This window comes from Arachis ipaensis, chromosome B6 (assembly GCF_059453495.1).
Source record: "Arachis ipaensis isolate K30076 ecotype BB chromosome B6, ASM5945349v1, whole genome shotgun sequence".
Lineage (NCBI taxonomy): Eukaryota > Viridiplantae > Streptophyta > Magnoliopsida > Fabales > Fabaceae > Arachis > Arachis ipaensis.
The window spans coordinates 12,133,235-12,155,646 of NC_142441.1; the positions used below are offsets into that span (position 1 = coordinate 12,133,235).

Here is a 22,412-nt window from a genome sequence, read left to right on the forward strand (position 1 = left end):
GGAGTTAGAGAGAGAAAGGTGTTTGTTAGTTGAAACCTTAAGGTCCAAACTGGTATGGTTTTGCTTATGTTTAGCCTACAATGGCCGATAACTTGTGTATTTCATAAATAGGTTTGTGCCTTCGTTCCATTTTGTTGTAGGAGGATACTAGGCAAAAGATGGTTGTGTTTGATAATGAGGTTCGCCAGTTGAAAACTGAATTGCATGAGGAGAAGCTGACCACTGCAAATCAAACAAAGGTAATCATATGGTTTTGTGTGTGTATTATGTCCCATTTTCATATTTTGGATTTGGTTACTATCTCGCTGATCGAAAATGCAAATTCATAGAGCAGAAAATAGAAGAACTTGAAGAGGAAACAAGAAGATTAAGCAAAGAGCTTGACAGTGAAAAGGTAGAAATCGGAATTTCATGTTCCAAGAATGTTTTTGTATAAAGGTGTTTGTTTAATGATGTCTGCTTTCCACCGATTGCTGTTACTGTTAATGACTTATTTCCGTGAGACTTCAGAGTGACAGTATCTTATTTATATGTTGCTAGACTGAGAAATTCTAATTAATAAGTTGCTTCATCTTTCTAATTCAATATCCCCCCTATTCTCTTCTATCTTTTTATTTATTTATTTTTAGCTCTTATTTTTCTTTTTGGTGGTGAAGTTTCTTTATGTGAAACTGAAAATATTTGTTGCTGTTGTTAGCAGGAAGCTCGAGAAGAAGCATGGGATAAAGTTTCTATTCTTAAGCTTGAGATAAATGCCACAATGCAGGATCTAGATTTTGAGAGGAGGAGATTAAAAGGTGCCAAGGAAAGACTTATGCTTTGGTAAGGAACAAGTTGTTTCTGTTTAATATGATCACCGAACAACTGTAGTTTGAAAGTTATGTAAGAATGAATCTGTATGTAGAAAAAAATATTAGAGGACATCGAAGCATGGGCTACTTTACTTGAATATTGTAATTCTTTGGCTTGCTTTACAGTTTACATATAACATTTTTTCTTAAATTGGTGATTAAAATAGACAGGAGCGGGAATTCTATGACTTCTTAATTAGAATTATCACTAGTGTGTATATTATGGTTATGTGAACATTACTATCATAGATTCTGAATGGATTTTAGCTATCCTGAAAATATGAAGAATAAAGGATGTATAAACATCTAAAAGAATATGAAAGCAATTAGCAAAGCAATTGAGCCTAAATAAAAGTAGGACCACGGCTGAATAGTTTTTGTTGTATTTATTAGAATGGACTACTCAACAATGTCATTGCAGTAAAAATTGCAGATCCTAGTATTCATCTGTTGGATATGTCATTCATGCTAAGTTAATCAGCTTTGTTTAGGAGTCCATGTTGGTTAACATGCTGCAGCGATGCACTGTTTGTATTAAATGCTGATTGGCACTTTAACTTTATGAGGCAACATCTACACCTGCATTATGCTTTGATTTTGCCACTGAAGCTCATTGATGTCATGCAGGGAAATACAACTACATGCATTTTATTCCACTACTGAGGAGATGCAAGTACTCTTTGCTAAGCAACAGGAGCAATTAAAGGCTATGCAGAGAACTCTTGAAAACGAAGAGAATTACGAGAATACTTCTGTAGATATGGATGGAGTGATCGGTGGAACCCCTGGAAGAGAGAGAAGAGTCAGGATACTATAGCAAAAATGCTACAAAGGCAGGATGAACTGCATCTACACTGAAGCATAACAGAGATCAAGTAAAAACCTCAAGCAATGAAGCTAGTGTCACTGAGAAGCACGACTGTGAGGTGAGAAGTCAAGAATGCCAAAATACACAAGAGTTCACCAGTGCAGATCATGACCATGATGTAAGAGGTGGCTTTAGTTCTGATATTGATGGTGCTGGCACAACAGCTATGATGGATGGAGGCACTGGCGGTACTGAGGATCCCATTACAAAGCTAGACCGAATGAGGAAGATGACACCTCTACTGAAGAAGATAAGAGTTAAAATATATTTTTAGTTATTTTAACTGTCAAAATACTGAAAAGATTCTTGTCAAGAGTTAATACTACATACTCTTAAACAAAACACCACCACTTAAACTCGCAGTCTATACAATGAATGTTGCTGCTTTAAATTCTTGTCAAGAGATGTGTTGGTATTCATCATTCCCTTAAGGTTAGTCTCTATTTGTTCTTTGAAAGGTGTACTGAAAAATTTGTTTGGTTTCTATTTTTTAACAGGAGTTTAGGATCGCACGATCTTCTAGTCACCAGATAGCGCATGGTAACACTACTATGTTCATACTGCAGGATATAGATTGCATTCATACTAAAGGTAAATTCATTTTAATACACCAAAATTTTGCTTTCTGGAATAGGAAATTTACTGGAATTATCAGTGATTCATCTTCCTTTTTTTAATTAAAAAAATCAAACAGGTTGTAATACTAGTTCTCGATGTTCATGCAGCTATTGCAAAAGATCCTCAGCACTTCCGACAGATTGTTGTTTTTCTGGTGGACAAATTTCGGATAGACAATTCTCTGTTGGAGAACTATGCTTTTTCCTTGTTCCAAAATTTTATCTTTATTTATGCAGTTTCACTAAAATATTGTATTTGCTTATATTTTTACCTTTAGTTATTAAATTCTATTTTTTAATGCTCTAGATGAGGTGCTTTGATAATTCGCTGACTTTGTGTTCTCTTGAATGCTGAGAGAGCCTATCATGAACTTTCTACAATACTAGAAGCAACCATTCCACCTTTCAACATGATTTAACTAGACCAGAATTCTAACAAGAATTAATACAATGCATGTATTACTGCCAATGAGAATAGAATGTTCATGGGATGTTTCAAAGATCCCCTTGATCTCCCTAATTCCAAAGTTTCAATTTACTCAAGTGATGGCCTCAACTTCCCTAATACCTTCTTAGGCTAGTTTCAACCTTGGTTAGCTTTTACAAATGGGAGTAATTTCTTGACAAAGATTATCCACTACCATTGGAAAAAAAAAACAGCATCATGAATATATCATATAAAGAATATCTTTCCCCATGGATTTTATACATTTTTACTGATTTCCAACTCAACAGTGTTGAACATGAGAATTACACATTGGAATTATACCATGTGTTTTATGAACTATGAAAATAGGATCAACTCAACAAATCTGAAATACGGGTACACAATAACTTTGCCTTAAACGCAAAATAATCTACTTATCTCACAGGGTTTGTAGATTGTGTAGTCTGGATATGTCATCTAGCAAGAAGCCCTTTAGATCTTGATTGTCAAGACCACTGTTCATCAACAGAAACAACATGAAATAACAAATAATATTGAGATTAAATATTCATTTTGAGTTTTCAACATGAACATAATGGCATCATGCCCTAGTGGTACAAACTTCTTTGTCAAGTGCAGAGTGGAGTTGATATGGACGTTCAAAAATGGAACATAGAAAGGGATGTTTTCATAAACCAAAGCAAAGCAAAGCAAACCAAAACTTAAACTTCCCAAATGATTTAGGAAAACATTGTCTGAAAACCAAAATAAATTAACAGGATCTGATTGTAAGTTTTGTGTGGGCAGAGACACCTATAACCATTGGCTTCTAATTTGTTACTTAAGGAGCTATGTGGTAAAGGGGAAAAAAAGAAATGATATTTGGTTTTGTAACAAAAAAGAAAAGACTGCATGGAATAAGCAGGTAACCATTAAGCTAAGATGCCACTAAATGGTCTGTACAACAAAATGTATAATAAAAACCTAAGAATAAGGATAATAAGAAATTACAGTCCATCAATGAGCCATTTGCTGCTACTCTTGTTTAGCTGGCAGTCTGCTCCAATCCATGGATGTTGTTGAGGAACACAAGGATCACCATTCCACCCATACCTGGAAGGAAGCCCCAAAGCCTTCTTTAATGTTTGTAAAGCCTTAACTAGAATAAAAGAACAATGATCAACTAGCAAAACTTTAAAAGACTTGATTCACCATAAACTAAATTCACGATTATTATTTATTAATAGTGCATAAAATTGGAGAAAAATGAATGAAATAGCATCATAAAGAAATACTAAGCTTGAACATTTCCTGACAAGCAGATACCCAAAGAATGACAATAGCAATATAGGAACACTAGGATGAGAAAGATACTAAAATAAATTATTGACAATGTGTCTTATATTAGGAAGTACCAGTACGTAGGACCTAAACCAATTCCATGCTGCAATCTGAATTAGTAAAACACCCAAAAAATTGAATGACTTCAGATTTATTGATTAATTAGACCAAAAAGAAATAAAGAAAGAAACCAGGGAACTGTATAATTCTGCATCACTAAAAAATACAGGTCCTAGCTATGTGTTATGTTATTGCTAACTTGCCAAAGAAGAACCTAAGACAAATCCTGAATGCATATAAGAGGCCATACAGAGACATTCATAAGGAAAGCTATATGCAATTATGTATTAACGAAGTAAATTTTAAAAAGAGTTATCTGAAAATTTTATCACAAGAAGAGATGTACCTGCTCACTATGTTCCTGGGGAAAGTAATGAACAAGACTTCCCACTTGAGGCAAAGAGACAAGAGGGCCAGCACAAGCATGCCACAGTTCTGAATTCAAAGTCTTTCTCACAGAAAAGCAATGTGTTGACCTCGGAGCTCTTCTGCATTTTCTATAAAAGTATTTGGAAATCCATCAGCAAAAGACCTGGAGAACCATAAAATTAGTCAGCTTTTAAATTTTCTTTTCCTAAACGACACATGAAGAAACATCAAAACATAATAAACTATGTTAAGGGGAAGACAAGTAAAGACTAATACACATTGTTAATAAGCCAAAATCTGAAATAAAATGAATGTTCATTCTGTTAAGTTCAGAGCATAGCCAAATGAGAACTGGGGTGAAGTGATGAGCATAGATGGGAAAATGAGAGGGAATAATACACAAGCAGTTCATTGTTTTGCAAGAATTCAGAGAAATTGGGAATGAATTTGTATTTGAACTATAGACTCTTGAGTTTATGGCTTTATGCAGATCAATATATCATTTAATTTATTTTCTATCTTTTATTGTTCATATAAGACATAGTTTCCACTATCACATCAGTGAGACTCAATTCCAATCAAAACCATATACTGTTTCAATATATAAATGGTTGATTTGATGAAAGCTTGTTCATATAATGTAAATTTTAATGTTGTATTTGCTTGCTCTTCTCGGATCAAAGATGCCGAATAGAGTTCATTAAAAAAATAAATGAATAAACTAACATGATTCTTCTAATATGCTAAAGTAAGCTATAGACTTTAGATAGCTTAAAGAACTCCTACAATCAGTTCCTTTTTTCTTTTTTTAATCAAAGCTTCTTTTCATCATATCTGTTAATTAAAAAATATGATTCTTTTTTCTTTTTCTTTTTTTCTTTTTCTTTTTCCTTTTTCTTTTCAAGAAAGCAAAATAAGCTCATCCAAATATTCAATTACCATTGAAATCGCTTGAATAGGAGTCAATACACAATTAATTAATACTTCCCTTAATGAGACCCCAATTCCAGGCAAAATAGCAACCCCAGAAGCTCCAGCAACAATCTTTCACATTGATACTTAAGTTTTTCATTTTGTCAAAATTAACAACAACTAATATAAAATCACAGAAATTAAATCAAATTACATTAATTACAAAAATCACAACAATGCTATAATAATTAAAATCACAAAAATCACAGGGATGGAATTACTAGAAGGGAGAGGCTTATGACGGTGATGAAGAACGAGAAAGACGGTGACGCTCTCTGGAACGCACAAGATGGTGACGCTCTCTGATGCTTCTCCTCGGCTGGATGAGGCGCGCGCGAAAGCTGCAGTGACCTTGGCAAGGCGCCGTGAAGGAAGCTTCTTTGTCTTCTTTACCGAGAAAGCTTCTTTGTCTCCTACTGGGAGTACACCTGCAGCTGAAGCAAGCAACACTGCCAATGAAGCACCCCAAGTGGTTAAAGCTCCTCCTAGTGCAGGTATCTAAAATCCTCCTCATGTGGCTGTTACAGACAACTTTTCACCACCAGTGGCTGCACCCCAAGCTACCGAGATTGACTTATCCCAACCAAACTATGGTGGAACACAAGACGAGGTAAAAATTCTTCCTACCATTTGTTTTTTACTTTTTTGTCATTGCTCCTTGTTCACACTAATTCAAACTAGTTTCCTAACTTTACTCAGGCACAACCACCAACAACAAAAAGGCTACATAAATTACCAACTAAAAGGAGGAACTCACCACTACCAGTAACTGCTTCTGTTGATCCCATGCAAGGAACAAGTGCAGCAACATCTTTTAGATTAGCAAATTTTCTGAAGTTTGTTCCAACTATAGGATTCAAAGCACCAAGGAAGAAAACCACTAAATAATTGGATGTACTAGTTGCTGATGTTTGATTACATATGGAATTTGAGAATTAGTTTTTTTTTTGGGTTATTTCCGTTCAAGAATAGTACATAACCAGACTGTATGGTTCTTTACTTTTGGTAGTAAATACTTTAGAATCCTTTAAACTTGGAGATCTTCTTGTGTTTCTTTCTGGTGGCTGTATTATAGTGTTTATCATTATGTGGTCTATTGACAGTGTGTTACATTGACAATGTATTAATTATAATTAAAATCTGCTATCAGTTTACTTGTTCTATTCATTCAGTTTGGTTATTATTTTTGTAATCTATCTACACAAACCACACCAATAATCCAAGGAGTGCCCGTAAATTCATAAACAAATACTTTCAAACACAATTGTTGCATTTTTACCATCACAATTCACAACTAAGACAACAACTAACAAAGAAAAAAAAGCAGCAATCCTAACATTTGTATTATATATTTTATGGGTCCTTAATTCAGCCTCCAAATTGCCGATCCTCAAAGCAAAACTGACGCTCACTTCTTCATTGTTATATGCTGTAGCGCTTTTCAATTTCCCATTATCATCTTCTACAACGCCTGCCCATCGAAAAAATTTACACCATCTTTTTTCATTACTCTGTTAGCAGCAAATTTAACAGTTAGCATAAAAAAACTCGACAACAATTCTTAAAGACGCACTCACGTTGTAATTCGAGCATCCGAAGAAGGATTTATTTGGGTGGGTATCCGTTCCAGACCATCGGAGCACAGGACGTTTCCTACACCCACACCGCTCTGGCACTCGCGAGGCTCTACTCCGACTTGACGTCCTTGTCGTTGATCGAATAAAACTCCAGTCTCCTTCATTTGCACGTCCAACCATCATTCTAACCAGCATAGCAACTTGGGTGCGCTACTTCTGTAGTTAGGGTTAAAAGGGGATCGGGACCACATTGGGTTAAACACTTTCAATTTCCATGTCATGTAACCGTTAGCCACTCCAGCCTAGCAATCATTTGCCAGGACACTCTCGCCGAAAAGCAGCTTAGACGGAAAAATGGAAAAGGACCAACTTGGTGTATTTTTTTTCAATCTCGATAACATAAGTAGTGCAATTAGGAAGTCAGGACCAAATCGGTACATTTCGTGAATCTCAGGGATCAATTTGGGATTTAACTCCATATTTTATATAGGATTTAGCTAATATGTGTCTTTAGAGCACATGATAAACTTACCATTTTTTTTTTCAAAGGTAAAAGTCATTCATTAAAAGGCAAATGAATAGAGTGTTCAAACAGGAACGAACTAAAGAATTGGGAATCTCCCATTAACATTCAACATTAGGAATAAAGAAAATGCTAACAACTTGAAGAGTACACTTGAGACGCGATCCAATTACAACCAAGTTATCACTCCGTTGGTCAAGGGTCTCCAAAATTTGCATTTCTCCATCCAATTCATGCGCTAATTTTGCTGCAACTGTCCAAATCTTCACCGTCGGTGTCTGCATTTTCTCAAAAGTGATGAGGTTTTTGGATTTCCAGCATCCCCAGCAAATAATCGCCGCTATGTCAAGCTTCTTCCTTCTCTCTGCATCTCTATTTAGCGCAACCATTAATCTGAACCACCAATCAAAGAAGGTGCCAGGTACAGTCGGAAGAGGCACGACGGTGCTCAAGGCGTGCTACAGTTTGACATTCCACGAGGCAATGGCAGACCGATTCAACTTGTTTGCAGCACGGGCAAATAGTAGTTGTGGTTGGGAATCGTTGGTGTAGCTTCTCCATCATGAACAGACTCTCATGTAGTGCTTTTTGGATAAAATTTTTTATTTTATTTTGAATTTTCAGCCTCCAAAGTCCATTTCAAACTGAGTTCTGTTGCATATATGGAGAGGGCGTAGATTAACACTAACATGAAGAAATTAGTAAGCAATTTTATACATGATAAACATATCATTAATAGAAGGTTTTAATTTTTTTATTTAATAGATATAAAACAAATGCATTGAAAATCTAAGTTTTTTGTATTTTTAATAAAAAAAATTTCAATTTGTAATCTTAACCTATGTTCTTAGAGCACATGATAAATAAAACTAATTTATACATTATAAATTGTTATTATAGTTGAACTACAATTAAATTAATTAAATTATTTTTTTTGGTGGAAAGAGAGGGCAAAGTCCCAAAACAAAAAACACAAACTAACAGAAAGATCTTGTCCTTTCTTAGCAAGTAAATCTGCTACCATATTTCCTTCACGAAGAGTATGATTCCACACTACATTTTGAAGACGTCGGGCAAGAATCCTAATATCATCAATGAGCATGTTGCACGGGTGGACAGAAGAACAACCTTCTTTTATGAAGTTAATTGCCGTCCAAGAGTCTGACTCCACTACAATTTTTTGAAACCCATTTGCATTTGCAATTTGAAGTCCTTTAATAACAGCCCATAACTCAACATGAGTTATAGAGAAATTTCTAATATTGCAAGAGAAACCCATCACAAATATGCCTAGGTGGTCTCTAAACACACCTCCACAAGTTGCATTGCTATTTTGGGCATACAAAGACCCATCAACATTTAGTTTGAGGTAATGTTCTGGAGGGGGTTCCACCGAATTAGACGCTCGGATCTCACCTGCTGATTCTTGTGGTGAGACCATTGAGTCTCAAGATTTATGATCTCTTCACTTCTAGCTTTTATTGACAGGGAGACAGTGGCTAGTTGAATATGCTTTCCTTCAAAGATTAACTTATTACGCGAGAACCAAAGAGCTGAGATGGCTACTCCAAACAAGCAAATACCACTCATCCTTCTCTGAAATGTTGCTGCAAATTCAATCCCTAGTATTCAGGTTGAAGAAATCATGTATTCCTCTTTGTCTTAGAAGCCGATACCAAACATCCTTAGCAAAGGGACAATCTCTCAATACATGTAAAGTTGTTTCTTTGGCATTGTTGCATCTTGGACAATCAGCTGTGTTAGTTAAATGTCTTCTTGCTCTCTCTGTATTCATTAGGATTGCTTGGTGAGCAACTAACCAGAGAAAGGTGCGGATATGTTCTGGACCTTTCCAATTCCAGATAAGTTTGAAAACTCGATCTGGAGGAGACTGAACCTCAGTGATAGACTTGTAGGTCGATTTCAGGCTGAAACACCCGTCATGTGTGTTTGCCCAAGCAATGCAATCCGCTTCTTTCCACGGAGATGGGGGTGCCATGGCCATGATCCTTGTAACCATTGACTCTGGAAGCCATTCCTTTAGCTTATCTTCATCCCATGCCCCTGACACATTAAGGAAGTCTATTAGAGATGATTCTAATTCACCAAGAAAAATTACCTGAGTGGTGTGTTGTTGCAAGCTGTCCAAATTAGGCACCCAATTGTGCTCCCAAAATTTAATTTGAGATCCATCTCCGATATGCCAAATAGAGTTCTTTTCGACATCATGCCAAGCGGATACAATCCCTTTCCACAGATTTGACATGCTACTCTTCCTATTGACTCTCGAGAGGATGTCACTACCGCACTTGTACTTGGATCTTAGCACTCTGGCCCAAAGGGAGTCTTTATTTGCAACAAGACCCCATCCTAATTTCATCATAAAGGAGTGATTAACATCCTTAGCATGTTTCAATCCTAGGCCCCCCGAGACCTTTGGTTTGTTGATCCTATCCCAACTTAGGAGATGAACTTTCTTGGTCTGCTCTGTGTCGCTCCAAAGAAAATTCCTGCATTTACGATCAATCAAATTACAAGTATATGTGGGTAAAATAGCAGTTTGCATAGTATAACTAAGAAGAGAAAAAAGAACAGATTTCACCAAAGTTGTTCTTCCTGCTAGAGACAGGACAGAGGCTTTCCAGTTGTTGAGTCAAGAATTCATCTTGTTAATGACATTCTTGTATGTATCCTTAGAAACTTTGGAATGTAATATAGGAACCCCAAGATATTTACCCAAATCATCAGTCCTAGAAAAATTTAAAGTGTTGCTAATCTCCTCTCTTATAGTATGACCCACATTATTAGAGAAGAAAATTCGTGTCTTTTCGTTGTCAACTTTTTACCAGAACTTTTACAAAATTCTTCCAGCACTTTATTAATAATTTCTGCTTGTCGCACATCCGCCTCCGCGAACAAAATCAAGTCATCAGCAAAACATAGATGAGATAAGGCCGGCCCGTCTTTATTTAGCTTGATAGGTTTCCAAAATTGATGATCACAAGTTGCGCTAATAAGTTGGGATAACCTTTCTATACAGAGCACAAAAATATAGGGGAAAAGGAGGTCACCTTGCCGGATCCTTCTAGAGGGGATGAACTCCTCTAAGGCCTCTCCATTCCATAGAACCCTCATTTTTGCAGTTGTGATACAATTGCAGACCAAGTTAATAAAGAGCAGAGGTAAGCCAATGTCCGAAAGAGTGTCCCTGATGAAACTCCATTTAATTCTGTCATATGCTTTTTCCAGATCAATTTTAATAGCCATCCATCCTTTCATGCCTTTTTTGCCTCGCATGGAGTGGATAACTTCCTGGGTGATGATAATATTGTCTGAGGTGTGTCTTCCAGGGACAAAGCTTGCCTGAGTAGGCTTTACCAATTTTTCCATAACCTGTCGAAGCCTATTTGTCAGGATTTTGGTAATAATTTTATACGACACATTGCATAAACTGATGGGTCTCATCTACTTGAGGTTCGTGACCGGCTCAACCATAGTGATTAGCGTTATCAAGGTCTCATTGAGCTTGCCAATGTCCTGAGGGTTCCTGAATATATTTTCAACTAGCCTGCATAGATCTAGTCCCACTATGTTCCATTTACTTTGGTAGAAGATTGCTTGAATGCCATCTCTCCCGGGGGCTTTGAGGCTGCTCATGCTAAAGACAACATTTTTAATTTCTTGAGGCATCACAAAGCTACCAATACGCTACATATCATCATTAGACAAGGTAGGAAAACCATTATTAAGAATAAAAGGATAATCTAGTAAGTTATAAAAAAAAGGCAAGAATATAAGGATGTAGCCATATTTTCAAGAATGGATAAATCAGAAATCCAAACACCATCATCATTTTGTAAGGATACAATTTTATTTCTTCTTCTTCGAGCCATGGTTGATCCGTGAAAAATATTTAGTATTTCTATCTCCCATGTCAATCCATTTGCATCTTGCTTTTTGGTACCAAAGTATCTCTTCTTGATTGAGAATATTCTCATATTCTTTCCAAAGTCTCTCTTGAAGTTCTTCAAGGAAACGGTTGCTGTTAGAATTGAGGTTCGAAGTTATGCCTTGAAGCCGCCTAAGAATCTTACTTTTACTTCTTTGGATATTTCCAAAGACATTATGATTCCAAGTCTTGAGGGTCTCCTGAAAATCATTAACTCCATTAGCCCAAAAGTTTTGAATCTTCCAATTTGTACGCACCATATTCTCAAAGTCAGGATGTGTTAGCCACGCCGCCAAGAATCTAAAAGGCCTCCTCCTTCTATTTGGAGGAGTAGTAGGAGCAGCTGGAGGAGAAGGAGGCAGTGGTCAAATTTAAACATAGGGAGATGCTTAATTCTGGCATCTGGAAACAGAATATGCCAATCAAGATTGCTCAAACTCTGATCTAACCTTTCTACTAGACTTCCTCTTTTCCAAGTAAAAGGCTACCCAGAATACCCGAGATCAATCAGGCCACATTCAGAAAGGCAGTTTCGGAAGTCAGGGCATGCTCTTCGATTATTATCAGTGGAACCCCCTTTCCTCTCAAAATCATGGAGTATAGCATTGAAGTCCCCTAACAAACACCAAGGCATACTATTACATGTATTTAGAGCGCATAAATAATTCCAGAGCTCCTTGCGAAAATTTCTATTTGGACTACCATACACAGCAGTAAAAGTCCAAGGCGCAATGTCTCTCCCAGTTATCTTCATGTGTATAAATTGCATATGGTGGTGTAGAATATCAACCTTCCAGGCTCCAGTATCCCATAGGCACCATATACCACCCGAAAAGCCTCTCGCCTCTTTAATAAAACACCTGTCAAACCCAATTTTTTTCTAATTTTATGTTCTCTGTCACCACTGACATGGGTCTCTAAAAGAACAATAAAAGTTGCTTCATACTCTTTTTTAATCTCTCTAATAAGGGTAGGAAAGGATTTACAGCCCACACCTCTACAATTCCAGACAATCAAATTCATTATAAACAAGGATGAGAAAAAAAAAAAGAAGTTATTAGAGACCCACCTTACTCCTGGGTGTTAACCCTTCCGGTAGCATTGATCCTTTCCGGATTAATCCGAACTCCTTCCATATGGTGCATGCTGGATTCACCTATGTGGATATTTGGTGGCTTATCTAGCAGCATCTTACTTTTCTGGCCCCCTTCCCCCATCTCTGACGTCTCCTCATCTTGCCGAAAAAAGGGGTTTTGATTGAGAAAATTGTTTCTAACCACAAAGGTTTCTAGAAAGTTTTTTGCCATCTTTGAAGTTTCGAAGCCTCCCTTTGCTCCTTTTGGATTCTCCTCAAATCTTTCAACATCTCTCTTTCCATGGCCTCTTTTTCGTTATTTCTGGAAGCAAAACGTGGCACCATAGCAAGCTCCTTTGACTTATCATTCAAACTAGTTGATGGATCTCCTACCTTATTTTTATTTTTGGCAATCTTATTTGAAGGGTTAGGCCCATTTTTTGAAGAAGGCCCTTTTTTGTTAGCTTGTGAATTTTTTCCTGCTCCTGGCCTGAGGATTTTTCTTTGAATATGGTTCACCACAATTTGATTCTTGTGGGCTTTTTGGATATCTTTTTCTTTTAGCCCAATATGCATGTCTTCACAATGGGAAGGCTCTTCATGCATCACGTTATTATGCTCCACATTAATGTCTTCAAAATCTTCCTCATTTAAAGCATCAAATCTGGAACCATTCTCCATGGGTTGGCTGTTATTAGTATTCTTCCTTTCCATACTAGTGTGAGTTTCCTTATTTAAGGATGATCCCTTAATTCTCGCCGCACTATTTTCATGTTTCCTTCTTACTTGCCTTCTTACCAACATCCACGGGCCAAATTCTGGCGGGTTTTGGTTATTTTTTTTGAAAGATTTAATTCCGAAACTACTCCTTGATTGTTGCTTGGTTCATGATCAACACCGGAAACCTGAGTTGTTTCAGTACCTTTCATCTCAGCGACGGTGTTAACTTCTATTCCTCCCATCTCTTCCGCGGTGTTATTTTCATGGTGATTGTTGTCATTACTAACAGGGGATTCAAGGCAATGTTCTGCCCTATGACCATATCTTCCACAAGAGAAACAGATGAGGTGTAAACCTTCATACTCAATATTGAGAGTAGTTTCTGGGACAGAGATTTTGGGCACCAGCTTTTTTGATCGATTTCCACGCATATTCTAGCAAATTTTCCGCGAGAGTGAATAGACGTTGTACGATCAATCTTTAACATGGTTTCGATAGCAGAACCAACTCTTGATAGAAAACGATGATTATAATTCAATAGGTAGATTAGGAATACGGATCCATGCTGCAATTTTTTTGACTACATTTTCGGATGAGAGGAAGAAAGGTCTCCATCTTTGGACAATAAGGTAGTGGCCCACGATCATCCATGGTCCTCCAGTAAGTGCATGTGAATAGTCTTCCTCCTCTGAAAAATGAACAAGATAATAATCACGATCCATATCAATAACATTGATCTTACCTTTTCTGACCTAATCTCTATTGAGACGTTGTTCCAGAATTTCAAGATGGACTCTCTTCCCCATGACTTTAACGATCAACGCCGCGTGCCAAGGTTTGTACCATTCGTCAAATTCTTCTTTAGAAACATGGATCACCGGACATGGATTAAAGGGCTTATCTCCTTTCGGCACCTCCTCTTCATACTTGTACCACCGGTCTTCGGGGTCCGATGCATCTTCATCAACATCATCAAGAGCCTCAACCATGGGACCAGCTGGAGTCAATAATGAGTCCTTGTAGGATGCCTTAAGAGTAGGTATGATCTCAGGGATATTTTCTACACTCATATCCATACTTTTTCTGGGTTGATTTAGATCAACTTCATCACGGCTTTTGACCTTTTCAGTACTTCTTTGCATAAGATCCTCCACTTGTGGAGGAATCCTAAGAGAGCGTTCTAGATTTTCCATTTACTTCCTATAGTAGGATATTGTAAAAGAGTTGAATAAATCGTCTCTTGTTAAATTAATTAAATTATTAAACTAATAAATTAGTAGTTAGAGTAGTTTGGTGAATAGTTTGATTTTTAAAACCTTAATTAATGCTAATTGAGTACAAAAATTTTAAGCTTTATGAATTTTATTTTCTCAATAAACGACGTTTTAATAAAAGATTGAGAATATTTAGTTTGCATTTTTATGTTTTAGTATTTTTTTAAAATTTTTATAAAAAAATAATAAATAAAAATAAAAAATAAAATTTAAATTTTTTTATAAAATTAAAAGAATTAAAAAATAAAATAAAATATATACAAAATTATATTTATTTTTTTATATATTTTAATAAAATTTTAGGATAATATTCAATTATTAAATTTTATAGTGTTTTTTAAAATTTTGGAAGCAGACTATAAGCATGGCCCAGAATTAATACGCCGTTTTTTTTAATTAAAGAAACACAAAATGTAAAAGCCTTAGAATAGCCTCGGACTCCATCTCTTCACGTCTCTACAGTTAGTCCGTTATTCTTCTTCGTTTTTGCAGAGTCATAGCGTCGCCACCGCTGTTGCAAGAGCCTCTTTTGTTCTCGCTGTGAAAGGTGCACAATGTGTCCCTATCTGTTATGTTCAATATTTTGAAAATTGGTTTGAACCGATCGAAACAAAAACTGTTGGCAAACACGGTTTGGACAGAAGACAAAACCATCAAATTTAAAAATTGAAGTTGGATCGCCAAACCGGCCAGAAACTAGACTGTTGAATCGAACCGTGACCCAGTCGGTTTTTGAAATTTGGCAAAAAAACGCTGCGTTTTCCTTTCAGCAGCTGAAAGGAACCCTAGTCAATGAGTCACCCACAGACCCACTCACCCCTCTGACCCACTATCGATCCTCCAGCCCTCCACTCTCACCTCTCGCTCTCAGTAGTCAGTTCTCACGTCTCCAGTCTCCACCTCGAGCTTCCGGCAGAGAAGAGAACTCGAACGCAGCTTGGAGGAAGCACCGAAGCAGCCCTCCATCTCGTCGCCGTTCTTCAACGTCCAGCCACCGCCGCCGTCCGCATTGCTACAGCTTCGGCTCAACGTCGCCCTTGTTCGCCGCGCGGCAGCCTCGTTTTTGTTCAAGCTTCTGCCTCTGTTTTTTGGCCAACCCTTGTTCTGCCCTTTTTGGCCAACTCTTGCTCTGCCCTTGTTCGAGCTGCTTAGCCCTCTGCTCAGCCCTCTACGCCGCGTGTTCGAGCCTCTGTTCCGCCGCCTTTCAGCCACCGTTCCGCCGTTGTTCAGCCTCCGTTCAGCCATTTCTGTCGCGTTTTAAAGCCCCTCCCTCTCCCTGTACTGTTTGAATTCCAGGACTGCTCCATCCTAGGGTGATTTTTTTTCCTTCTTCTTATTCTTTCTTGTATTAATTATTCAGTTATTGTTTTATTTTATTGTTGTTTTCATTATTAGTATGTTTTTCTAGTTCTTATTTTGTTGTTGGTTTGCTGTAGTTTAAAATTTTAATTGTTCTTGTTATTTTGATTCAGTTTTAATTGATCTTTTTCTTAATTTGTTAATTTGATAAATTATTATTTTGGTGTTGTTCTTGACCTTTTGATTGTTATATTGTGTTTTGCTGTTGTTGATTTAATAAATTGTTCATTGAGTGGAAGATGAAAACCTGCCATGCTAAAACTGCTCCTGCCATGTTAAACCTACCATGTTAAAACTGCTCCTATTGGTTTAGTATGGCTCAATCCCTGCTTCCAAAGAGATTCTACCACCATGCTTGGACCTTCTCTCTAAGGTTGGCCCTGTGATGATTATGGATGTAAATCTTGTGACCCACTTTAGAAATTAACTTTTCAGTTTCTTTTTTAAATTGAATGTCGAAATTTTGTTTGTTGATGTGTGAATATATTCTTTCATATTCCTCACTAAGTCGTAGTGATCTGTATGCCTTTGATCCCATAGCCTTTGTTAGTTATTGTTGCATATTGGTAGATAGAAGGCATCAAATTTTGTGACATATGGTAGTAACTAGTAAGTAGAGTAGTTTATTCGTTTCTTTTCTTTTAGAGATATGTCAGATAGAACAATGTATATACTTTTGAAAACCAAATTGTTTCTTTTGAACCAAAATTTGGGTGATTACTCTTTTCTAAATATGCAAGCAATTCTGTCTAGTTGGCTATGAAAGCTTTCATTTTCTTTCTAGTATTAGTTCATGTTGTAAATGACCTTGTTTTGCAAACAAAACAGTTGTGAAGTTACTGTGAAACGGTGGCGTGGAATAGTCTCTCGCTCTTTCTCTAATTTATTTTCTATTTTTTACTTTGGAAAAAAAAACATATTAGGTATTTCCTTTGATTGGAATGTAGAAGATAATACATCTTTCTATGGTTTTATTCTTTATTGTAACAAATTTTGAATAATTGTTGTTAGTTAATATGGGAACCTTGCTGTTAGTTATTTTATTTATTATTTTATTATAAATGCGGTTATTTCGGTTGAACTACGGTTGAACCGGTTGGACAAATAAACCAGTAACTAGAACGGTTCAATGACCGGTTCGGTTTTCAGAACCTTGGTTATGTTGTTCTTTTCATCCTGTCCTATTTAATCTCTCATTGTTAATGGGCAACGAGGGTGTTTGGTGCAATAATTTTATTAGGGCGTCTAAGTCTGGTGTTTCTGTCTTTAGATAAAGCTTGATTTTATTCTACCACTTATATTCATCAAGCTTAATCTTGGAACTGCATGATGTTGTTGGATGAGAGTGAGTTTGATGTCCACTTGAAGCTTTGGGTGCTTCGAATTCCTTGCCAACATTGCAAACTCGCCACTCGAATACTCAATGGGTATTCCCCCAATTCTCTCTCTGTCTCTTCATTTGTGTGTGTGTGTGTGTGTTTTTTGTGTTTGTGTATTTGTACGTTTTGCAGCTTTTTTATATTCCAAATTAGAATTTGAGTTTGGTTCGTTGTGATTGTGCAGTTACATGCTTGATAAGCCCCGGGTTAAACCCATCACTGAGGACCTGACATCTCGTAAAAACCGTTACATTATTCTCTCCGAGAAAGTTCAGAACCAAGGTATGAATCTATGTTTTAGGCAATGAATGAGTTGAAATTCTGCACTGATGTTTAGGTATGAGCTTGTGAATATATATAATTTGTGTTCATGAAAAATGATTATGAATTGTATTTGTTTTGCACTATCTAATAATGAATTTTGGTGAACTTCTTATTGCTGACTTGATTTGGATGTGGAGCAGATTTATCCGATATTCCGAAGGAAAAACTCGATGAGCTTAAGGGCTTGTGTGAGATTGAAGTTGTGCCTTACTCATTAACATTAGGGTATTCATATTGGAGTGCTGGTGAGTGCCACTGTTCTCTTGAAGCATGCTGCATAGGCTATGGCAATTATTACATGGGCCATGGTTCAAAAAACTCTTTATTAGGACTACATTAATCAGATATTAAACAATTAAAATTTTTTGTACTTCAAATTCGCTATCAAATATCATCTCTTAAGTATTGGCATACCAAGTTTGCATGGACCAATTCTTTCCTTTCCGATCTGATTTCTGAAAAACATGCACTTTTACATTTATGCTAGGTAATGTTTTCACAGGATCAGCATTCATACGATGCTCTCTTTGTAATGATTGAATTGTTTTATATGTTGCCCCTTTCTTTCTTCCTGCTCATGTTTATGACCACCTGACAAATATCTTTGTTGATAGATCACGTGCTTAAGCAGATACTGCCTGCTGGATTTGAGGTTCCCTCATCCTTTGAAACAATAGTTAAGTATTTATTTCATTTTTTTCCCTGGTATCTTCTTGTATGGCTATATTACTATAATGATTCTGATTCTGATTCTACTGTTCTTTGATGTGTGTATATCCATCCAATTTTGCATGTTCTTTGAAATGAGCTAAAAGCATATTCTTTTTTAGTTGTTAAACATTTATTCTTTCAGGGTGGGGTTGTAACTTCTTAAATTTTATTAGTTGGTCAGTCACTAATGCTAAGCTAACATTTGTCCTACTAATGCAGGTCAAATTGCCCATTTAAACTTACACGAGGAATTACTTCCCTACAAAGATGTTATTGCAAAGGTTATTTTTGATGTATGTTTTCTTACTTCCGGCTTTAGTTTTAGCTTTTACTTTTCAGTTACTTTTTCTATTTACATCCACTAGATGAAATAGTTACACTTAATTGTTAGATACTTCTGCCCTTTTCATCTTCTTTGGGAATAGCACTTTTGTTAGATACTTTTGTTTAGGTATATGAACATAATGCTTGCTGCAGTATCAAAGTTATGAAATTTATGATGCATCCTTTCTAGGTAACATTTTTCTATTTTGAAAAGTAGGCTTTGAATCCTCTGTTCTATTGGATGTGATGGCCTTATTTTATTGCTGCTGTCTTCATATCTCTGTGTTGCTTCATGCTTATATGAAGCAAACTGAATTTTTATTTTTACCAACAATGGATAATACAATAATGTCTGTTTGTATGTTTGAATGGCATGGCCTTTGTGACATAGACGTCCATTCAGTTATTCATCCACAAACTCGGTCTTTATAGTGTCAAGCATATTGTTTTATTTATACATATTTCTCCTATTATTGTTCATGTTTTAGCTATTTATGCAGAAAAACTATCCAAGAATCAAAACCGTTGTTAATAAAGTGGGAACTATTACAAATGAATTTCGTGTTCCAGAATTTGAAGTTTTAGCAGGAGAACATGATATGGTTACAGAAGTGAAGCAATATGGTGCCACTTTTAAGCTTGATTACAGTTTGGTTTATTGGAATTCTAGATTGGAACATGAACATAAAAGATTGGTTTCTCTGTTCCAACCTGGAGAGATCATTTGCGATATGTTTGCGGGTATAGGTCCTTTTGCAATTCCTGCAGCCCAAAAAGGATGCCTAGTCTATGCAAATGATTTGAATCCAGATAGCATTCACTATCTGAGGATCAATGCTAAAGTCAACAAGGTCGAAGATCGCATATATGCATACAACACAGATGCTAGAAAATTCATCTCCCAGCTGATGGAGGTGCCAACTTCTGAGGTTAAATTAGAATGTAATGTTCCAAGTCTGAATACATGTGAGTCATGCAACACAAAAGATGATGTTGAAACAAGTGTAGAAACTGCCTTGCTAATTGGTAATATCTTTACAGGATATAACTGCAAATACTGGTTTGATATCTTAACATGTTACCTAACACTGATATTTTTCTTGCAGTTGATAGAAAGGGCATAGGAGATCACAATAACAACAGTTTAGAGGATGTAGAATGTTCATCAAAGCATGATGATACATCTGTAACTTCTGCTAAGAGATCTTCTAGTAGTTCCCATGAAGGTATTCTTGATACCACTGTGACACCCCAGGATATCACTAGTACAGTGGCTACCTGATCTTATAGTCTCAAAATAATTCTGCAATTTCTGTTCTGGAAATAAAGAAATTTAACCTTGTTGAACAGTGCCCTTTCTTAGTGAGAAACAAAGTATTCAAAATACTCTGTAAGATTGAAATTAAAGCCTGATAAAGTTGTTTTTGTTTACAGAGAATGGAAAGACTCATGGAACTGATAGCTTTGAAGGTAGTGGGAAAAGAGGAAGCCAAAACAAGAGAATGAGAGGTTCCGAGTTCACTGACACAAAAACTTGGGAGCATATTGACCACGTAATAATGAACCTACCAGCATCAGCTGTTCAGTTTCTAGGTACAGATGGAGTGATGTCGTTGGACATAATGTAACTTATTTTTTTAAAGGAACTTTCGTGCAAGACTCTTGTTGTCTTCCTATGCTAGGAGTTTCGTAACTCATTCTTTGCTTTGCAAAAAACTCTCATTATCTTTGAGATTTATTGGCAGATATCTGACTTAAAAAAAATGTTCTGCCAGATGTATTTAGGGGATTAATCCAGAGGAAATATTGGAAAGGAAATCTACCATGGGTCCACTGCTATTGCTTCATTAGAGCAACTGAAACTCCAGAGACGATAATAGCTGTGAGTTCCTTCTACTAATGGTATTTCCCATTTTCTTTTTCCTATGTTTGGTAAGAATATCAATGATTTCACTGACTTGTGGTATTTGTTTTGCCCATTCGGGTGGCTTAGGAGCCTGGATTTTGTAAGAAGTTCAGTGGACACTGATCAAACTCTTACTTCACTTAGACAGTTAATTTTGAACTTAATTTCGCAGGTGGTAGAGTCTGCTTTGAGTGCCTGTATACAAGAACCAATATTTGATCGGGTTAGGGATGTAGCTCCAAACAAGGTATCAGTATTCAGTACTATAGATCACTGCTATTCTTCTATTTGATTTGTGTTTGTAGAAACTATAAAATATCTGTATTCATGGTCTTTTTCTGTTTACTTTGCAGGCAATGTTTTGTTTAAGCTTCAGGTTGCCAGAAGCATGCTGTAGGGAAGATGATCAATAACAAGAGCATGCTTTCTTGATGCTGCTGAAGAGATATTAGCTTTGAGTGATTTATTACTCTAGTTCTTCGGGTGTAACAGGGCCATGCCATGCTATCTGACTCAGAAAAGCGTAGTTAAAAGTGAAAATCAGCAAAATGGAATAGGTCACTCTTCAAATTGTTTCCTTTTCCTCTTTTCCCTCTTCACACACACACACACACACACACACACTAACTAACTAACTAACTATAGGGGCTTGTTGATTCTTCTAGAAAGAAGTTCTTAGCTTGCCTAATCATATGTTGTGATGAATTGGTGACTGTTTTTGAGCAATGATTAAAGCTGTAGATATTTCCCCAGTTATATGAGAGTTAGTATTTTACAGCATCCTACTTTAAGTTCTCAAGCTTTCCTTTGTGCTTGATAAACAATGTTGGGATTTAAGTTCGGGCAGTGTTTTACTTAATTATTATGCTCTGTTGTGTTTCCAACGCTATTGCCCTTTCTTATTATTAGGAAAGTTGGAGTTTTTGTTCTTGGAAGTTATATGAGAACACTTATCTCCATACTATGCAGCTTTGTCTTTGGTAGTTATTGCTCTCAATTTGGAATTATGTGCTGTCAAGGACCAAAAAAGAAAAGAAATTACGAGTAATTATCAAGTTTAAGCAAATAAAACTTTCACAACTTATCTTAGCCACTATCTCCGATGAAAAGAAGCCTAGCAAAAAGGAGTAATATCTTATTATCTCATATTGCTTTATTTCTTTCGGCTGAAAAAATATATAACTAAATCTTACTTGGTATGCATACTCTGCTAATGGAGGATTAGATTTTGAAGCAGGTTAAATATTTAAGTGGTCTCAATTGATTCAGATGAAAATGCAAAATAATAAGAAAGGAGAAATCAAAGATGTGAGAACATAGTGGATTATACAAGTAGACTAGTTTATACTTGGTTTATCTTAGTCTATTAATCAGAAGCTCCAATTCAAAATGTCATGCATGCTTTTAATGATTAGTTGTTGATTCGTTAATTGTTGCAATTGGCAGGCCACTGTGGAGGAAGAAGCTTCTTTGTCTTCTTTACCAGAGAGGAGAGGCGAGATTGAAGAGAAGAGAGGGAGATACAAAGTGATATGAAGGGAAGAGATTGAAGAGAAGAGAGGGAGATACAAAGTGATATGAAGGGAAGGGATATGTGAGAAACCCAGCAAATCAAAGAACAAATAATTTTTTTTAGTATTTTTTAGATTTGTTTAATTTTTTTGGTATGAATGATTATTAAGATTTATGGAGAGACAAATAATTTTATTAAATGTGTTTTTGTTTTTATTTTTTAGATTATTTAAATTTTAAAACGGTAAAATTAAATGATTAATCTAAAAGGGTA

General features: G+C 36.2%; 2 protein-coding genes across 7 annotated transcripts; both read left to right on the forward strand.

Moving 5' to 3' along the window:
* Positions 1 to 13: 13 nt before the first annotated feature.
* Positions 14 to 1,971, forward strand: LOC110263156 (uncharacterized). The gene is made up of 5 exons (XM_088489604.1): positions 14 to 52; positions 141 to 239; positions 335 to 394; positions 701 to 822; positions 1,479 to 1,971. Exons 2-5 carry the CDS (start codon positions 159 to 161, stop codon positions 1,666 to 1,668), a joined length of 453 nt encoding a protein of 150 aa, XP_088345730.1. The 5' UTR covers positions 14 to 52; positions 141 to 158; the 3' UTR covers positions 1,669 to 1,971.
* A 13,092-nt stretch (positions 1,972 to 15,063) lies between these two features.
* LOC107645984 (tRNA (guanine(37)-N(1))-methyltransferase 2) lies at positions 15,064 to 22,338 on the forward strand. 6 transcript variants are annotated; one of them, XR_015885705.1, is made up of 13 exons: positions 15,064 to 15,936; positions 17,253 to 17,409; positions 17,546 to 17,643; positions 17,826 to 17,930; positions 18,300 to 18,360; positions 18,614 to 18,689; positions 19,221 to 19,746; positions 19,827 to 19,946; positions 20,155 to 20,313; positions 20,496 to 20,602; positions 20,799 to 20,873; positions 20,980 to 21,183; positions 22,073 to 22,338. XR_015885705.1 is itself a non-coding variant. In XM_088489419.1 (11 exons), exons 1-11 carry the CDS (start codon positions 17,309 to 17,311, stop codon positions 21,037 to 21,039), a joined length of 1,488 nt encoding a protein of 495 aa, XP_088345545.1. In that variant the 5' UTR covers positions 15,950 to 17,308; the 3' UTR covers positions 21,040 to 21,409. The 6 variants fall into 6 exon arrangements, 1 of the variants encoding a protein (XP_088345545.1); XR_015885707.1 differs by having other exon boundaries at positions 17,292 to 17,409; XR_015885706.1 differs by lacking the exon at positions 15,064 to 15,936 and adding an exon at positions 15,950 to 16,355.
* Positions 22,339 to 22,412: the final 74 nt, after the last annotated feature.